The sequence below is a fragment of the Nanorana parkeri genome, unplaced genomic scaffold (assembly GCF_000935625.1).
Source record: "Nanorana parkeri isolate BGI_ZX_2015 unplaced genomic scaffold, ASM93562v1 scaffold3511, whole genome shotgun sequence".
NCBI classification, from domain to species: domain Eukaryota; kingdom Metazoa; phylum Chordata; class Amphibia; order Anura; family Dicroglossidae; genus Nanorana; species Nanorana parkeri.
The window spans coordinates 1-5,947 of NW_017309779.1; the positions used below are offsets into that span (position 1 = coordinate 1).

Consider the following 5,947-nt stretch of genomic DNA (forward strand, 5'->3'; position numbering starts at 1 on the left):
GTGTAATGTGTGTGTGTAATGTGTGTGTAATGTGTGTGTGTGTGTAATGTGTAATGTGTAATGTGTGTAATGTGTAATGTGTGTGTAATGTGTGTAATGTGTAATGTGTGTAATGTGTGTGTAATGTGTAATGTGTGTAATGTGTGTGTAATGTGTGTAATGTGTGTGTAATGTGTAATGTGTGTAATGTGTGTGTAATGTGTGTAATGTGTGTGTAATGTGTAATGTGTAATGTGTGTAATGTGTGTGTAATGTGTAATGTGTAATGTGTAATGTGTGTAATGTGTGTGTAATGTGTAATGTGTGTGTGTAATGTGTAATGTGTGTAATGTGTGTAATGTGTGTAATGTGTGTGTAATGTGTAATGTGTGTAATGTGTAATGTGTGTGTAATGTGTAATGTGTAATGTGTGTGTAATGTGTGTGTAATGTGTAATGTGTGTGTAATGTGTAATGTGTAATGTTATTATTGTTCACAATCTTTCCATGAACAGTTTCCAGGGACAACTTTCCCCAGACTGAGACACCCAACCCAACCCCCGCTCACCATAAAGTCCCCGGCACTGGGAATGTGCACAATGCAGTTTAACCAGAAACGTCCAACCTGAGTTCCCGGGTCTGTACCCCCGCTGTGCCCATTATGAGGGGCCCCCACCATCCCTGTGCTGAGTTCCCGGGTCTGTACCCCCGCTGTGCCCATTATGAGGGGCCCCCACCATCCCTGTGCTGAGTTCCCGGGTCTGTACACCAGCTGTGCCCATTATGAGGGGCTCCCACCATCCCTGTGCTGAGTTCCCGGGTCTGTACACCCGCTGTGCCCATTATGAGGGGCTCCCACCATCCCTGTGCTGAGTTCCCGGGTCTGTACACCCGCTGTGCCCATTATGAGGGGCCCCCACCATCCCTGTGCTGAGTTCCCGGGTCTGTACCCCCGCTGTGCCCATTATGAGAGGCCCCCACCATCCCTGTGCTGAGTTCCCGGGTCTGTACCCCCGCTGTGCCCATTATGAGAGGCCCCCACCATCCCTGTGCTGAGGGTCTGTACACCCGCTGTAGGGGTCAGAGGTCATTATACAGTTACATTGTATCATTATATAATTCCCGGTGATGAGAGTGGACGAGGTTCTATGAAATGACGGGACTCTCGCTGGTTACTTTGTATCTCACGTTTCCTCTTATGAGATGATATGAGACTCACACATCTGAGCAATCCTAAGGCCTGCTGGGAGTTGTAGTTCCTCGAGGCGACCTCTCACCCACCCCCAGGGTGACCTGCGGTTGGTTTGGTGTTTTCCTTGGTGACGGGCGCCAGGCGGGTCCCTTGTTTACACACAGGTGGAGATCTCCGGGGTGTACACGCTTTATATATGTTGTATGACGTGTTCGGCGACGCTCGCGGCTCCATAAAGAATTCGGAGAATTGTAACCAGAAATGTCCATGTGACAAAGAGGCGGAAATGTCACCCGCGGAGGAGATGAGAAGAAGGGGGAGGGGGGAGGGGGGAGGTGCAACAATCTCCAGGAGATCCCTCTGTCATTTTTTAGGGTGTCACTTTGCTGTATGACAATACATGTCTTTCCTGGGTGGCTGGTTCACATCTGCGGGTGAAAGACAAAGGGGAATCCTGTGGGCTCATTCACACCGACACATGTCTGTCACCATGCGTGTGACATGCAACACGGAACACTGGGAATCCCGCCGGAGGGTCAGATGTGGATTTTCCTGTCTGGTGTGTGAGGAATGTGGATGAGGTTTCTCCCTCCTGCACTGTGCACACCCGGCGGCTACAATGTCTGACACTGTTCACACACCACCGGCACCGTCCAACAGCACTGCAATAGGAGCAAATGTCACATAGGGGAGAGGGTGAGACTGCCGGTACATGGGACAGAGTGAGACCCCGCATGTCACTGCCGGTACATGGGACAGGGCAAGACCCCCACATGTGACTGCCGGTACATGGGACAGGGCAAGACCCCCACATGTGACTGCCAGTACATGGGACAGGGCAAGACCCCCACATGTGACTGCCGGTACATGGGACAGGGCAAGACCCCCACATGTGACTGCCGGTACATGGGACAGGGCAAGACCCCCACATGTGACTGCCGGTACATGGGACAGGGCAAGACCCCCACATGTGACTGCCGGTACATGGGACAGTACTCCTCTCAGCTCTGGTGCATGCAGTGGGCTGGATGTGGGGAGGAGTTATGCAAATATCAAAACGCTTGATGGGTGGGTGTCAGTCTGGAGGAGTGGGCGTTCCCAGGTTGGCTGCATTTGCATTAGGACCAATGAATGAAAGGGGCGTGGCCAGGGACCATCCCCCCCGACATGCCCCGATCACTAATTCTACTTTCTTTGCAGAATGATTGCCATCATCATCCTCCTTGTGGCCGTCATCGCTCTGATCATCGGTCTCAGCGCCGCAGGTAACATCACTCATCTGCTTCCTTCACCTCATCCTACGCATAGCATGTGTCTCGATGCTTCACTGGCTGCATGCTTGTTCCAGGGCAGTGATCTACCAGGCAGTGTGAGAAAGGATCGGGATGACTCCCTCACAGCGTGCAACCTCAGAGACAAGTCAGCAGCTCCCATATTTCTCTCCTGAGAGGCTGCAGCAGACTGATCACTGGGGGAGGGGAGAGTGAGGAAATGCTTCCTCCTGCCTGCAGCCGACTGATCACAGGGGGAGGGGGGACTGAGGAAATGCTTCCTTCTGCCTGCAGCAGACTGATGACTGGGGGAGGGGGGACTGAGGAAATGCTTCCTTCTGCCTGCAGCAGACTGATGACTGGGGGAGGGGGGACTGAGGAAATGCTTCCTTCTGCCTGCAGCAGACTGATGACTGGGGGAGGGGAGAGTGAGCAAATGCTTCCTCTTGCCTGCAGCAGACTGATGATTGGCGGAGGGGAGACTGAGGAAATGCTTCTCATGCAGCACCCTGATATTACAGACCTGGAACCCCCTTTTCTGCTCTTCGCAGGTAACAGCACCACCAATGATGTGACGACATCGAACACAGTGGCGCAGATCTCCGGCAATGTGAATGCCGGTACATGGGACAGTACTCCTCTCAGCTCTGGTGCATGCAGTGGGCTGGATGTGGGGAGGAGTTATGCAAATATCAAAACGCTTGATGGGTGGGTGTCAGTCTGGAGGAGTGGGCGTTCCCAGGTTGGCTGCATTTGCATTAGGACCAATGAATGAAAGGGGCGTGGCCAGGGACCATCCCCCCCGACATGCCCCGATCACTAATTCTACTTTCTTTGCAGAATGATTGCCATCATCATCCTCCTTGTGGCCGTCATCGCTCTGATCATCGGTCTCAGCGCCGCAGGTAACATCACTCATCTGCTTCCTTCACCTCATCCTACGCATAGCATGTGTCTCGATGCTTCACTGGCTGCATGCTTGTTCCAGGGCAGTGATCTACCAGGCAGTGTGAGAAAGGATCGGGATGACTCCCTCACAGCGTGCAACCTCAGAGACAAGTCAGCAGCTCCCATATTTCTCTCCTGAGAGGCTGCAGCAGACTGATCACTGGGGGAGGGGAGAGTGAGGAAATGCTTCCTCCTGCCTGCAGCCGACTGATCACAGGGGGAGGGGGGACTGAGGAAATGCTTCCTTCTGCCTGCAGCAGACTGATGACTGGGGGAGGGGGGACTGAGGAAATGCTTCCTTCTGCCTGCAGCAGACTGATGACTGGGGGAGGGGAGAGTGAGCAAATGCTTCCTCTTGCCTGCAGCAGACTGATGATTGGCGGAGGGGAGACTGAGGAAATGCTTCTCATGCAGCACCCTGATATTACAGACCTGGAACCCCCTTTTCTGCTCTTCGCAGGTAACAGCACCACCAATGATGTGACGACATCGAACACAGTGGCGCAGATCTCCGGCAATGTGATTCTCGGCTGCATGTTCACGCCGGACCCCAAAAAGTCCAGCGACGTGCTGTGGGAGAAGGACGGGGTCACCGGCAGCGTCTACAAATACGAGAACGGGAAGGTCTCCTTGACCAACCAGAACAGCGCCTTCAAGGGACGGACCTCGCTCTTCCTGACTGAGCTGGTGAACGGGAACGCCTCCCTGAAGCTCAGCAATGTGCCGCTGAACGACGCCGGGACCTACAAATGCACCATCACCAATTCCAAGGGGACGGGATCCAACAAGCTGAGCCTCAACGTGGGGGGTGAGGCCACCAGGGCAGAACTTGGGGGAGGGGAAACCACCGGGGCAGAACTTGGGGGAGGGGAGACCACCAGGGCAGAACTTGGGGGAGCGGAGACCACTAGGGCAGAACTTGGGGGAGGGGAAACCACTAGGGCAGAACTTGGGGGAGGGGAGACCACCAAGGCAGAACTTGGGGGAGGGGAGACCACTAGGGCAGAACTTGGGGGAGCGGAGACCACTAGGGCAGAACTTGGGGAGGGGAGACTACCAGGGCAGAACTTGGGGGAGGGGAGACCACCAGGGCAGAACTTGGGGGAGCGGAGACCATCAGGGCAAAACTTGTGGGACATGGGGCAGGGGAGACCATCAGTGCAAAACTTGGGGGACGTGGGGTAAGACAGACCATCAGGGCAAAACTTGGGGGACGTGGGGCAGGGGAGACCATCAGGGCAAAACTTGGGGGACGTGGGGCAGGGGAGACCATCAGGGTGAAAAAGGTGATCAGGAGGTAGGTGAGACCACTGGGGGCAAAAGATGGGAGGCAACTGAGGTAGACAAGTCCACTGGGGAGAAAAAGGGGAAGCAACTAGGGGAGGTGAGACCACTCGGACAAAAGAAGCCAGTGGAAGTGAGACTACAGGGACAAGGGAGGGGAATAATGGGGGGGGAGGTGAGACTACTAGGGCAGAAGATGAGGGGGCAACCATGAAGGTGAGAAGAGGGGTCAACCAGGGGAGGTGAGACCACTGGAACGAGGGATGAGAATAATGGGGGGAGGGGAGGCCACTTGGGCAAACGGTGAGGGGTCAATCAGGGGAGGTGAGACCACTGGAACGAAGGATGAGAATAATGGGGGGAGGCGAGACCACTTTGGCAAAAGAAGAGGGGACAACCAGGGGAAGTGAGACCACTGGGACAAGGGAGGGGAATAGTGGGGGGAGGTGGGACCACTAGGGCAGAAGAAGCGGGGCAACCAGGGAAAGTTGAGAAGAGAGAGCAACCAGGGCAGGTGAGACCACTGGGGTAAAGGAGGAGAATTTATATGGCCAGTATGTAACTTGTTCTTGTTGTCTACGTCTCTGACCAGTAGTCCATCATCCAGTAGTATCTGCTGTCTGTAAATATTACCCTTTGTTTCTCCCGCTTGCAGCATTCACCCCCATCACAGTGACCAACACCACCCCAACCACCCTGCGCTGTGAGTCTCCCAGCTGGTACCCCAAACCGACCGTCACCTGGCTGAACAGCACGTCCCAAGAAGATCTCACCAACTCCTCCATCACCAAATACGTCTCGGGGCTCAGCGTTATGGTTGAGGTGATATCGGACTTCACAGGCGCCGTGGAGGACATGCAGTACGCCTGCATCATAAAAAACAATTTGGCCCAGGCGCAGGCCCAAGCCAAGTTCACAGGTGGGCAACAATTCAAGTGCTGCTTTGTAAAGGAAATGTGTTCATCTTGACATTTTGGTGGCAACCATTGTTGAGCCTTCCTTCTGAAGACCCCAGCTGCCTGGAGGTCCAACGGCTTCCAGGCAACCAGTGACATCACTGGACATTGGGACACCGGCCAGACCATCCCAGGTTGATAAGAGCCCCGGCGGGGAGATGCGGATGGTCCTTACACTTCTCCCTGCCCAGCTCTTAGCAACCTGGGACACTCTGGCCGGCGTCCCACCCAGCTCCTAGCAACCAGCAATATCACTGGTTGCTAGGAACTGGGCAGGACACCAGGGGAGCAATGGGTTGCAGATACGCCTTTGGGTAG

General features: G+C 54.5%; 1 protein-coding gene across 1 annotated transcript in view; it reads left to right on the forward strand.

Moving 5' to 3' along the window:
- The first annotated feature begins 2,371 nt into the window (after positions 1-2,371).
- Positions 2,372-5,947, forward strand: part of LOC108803228 (V-set domain-containing T-cell activation inhibitor 1-like) — a 5,035-nt gene continuing 1,459 nt past the window's right edge. The window contains exons 1-3 of the mRNA XM_018575068.1: positions 2,372-2,435; positions 3,850-4,197; positions 5,329-5,592. Of these exons, the coding sequence (XP_018430570.1) occupies positions 2,372-2,435; positions 3,850-4,197; positions 5,329-5,592 (676 nt within the window). The remainder of the gene's footprint in view (positions 2,436-3,849; positions 4,198-5,328; positions 5,593-5,947) is intronic.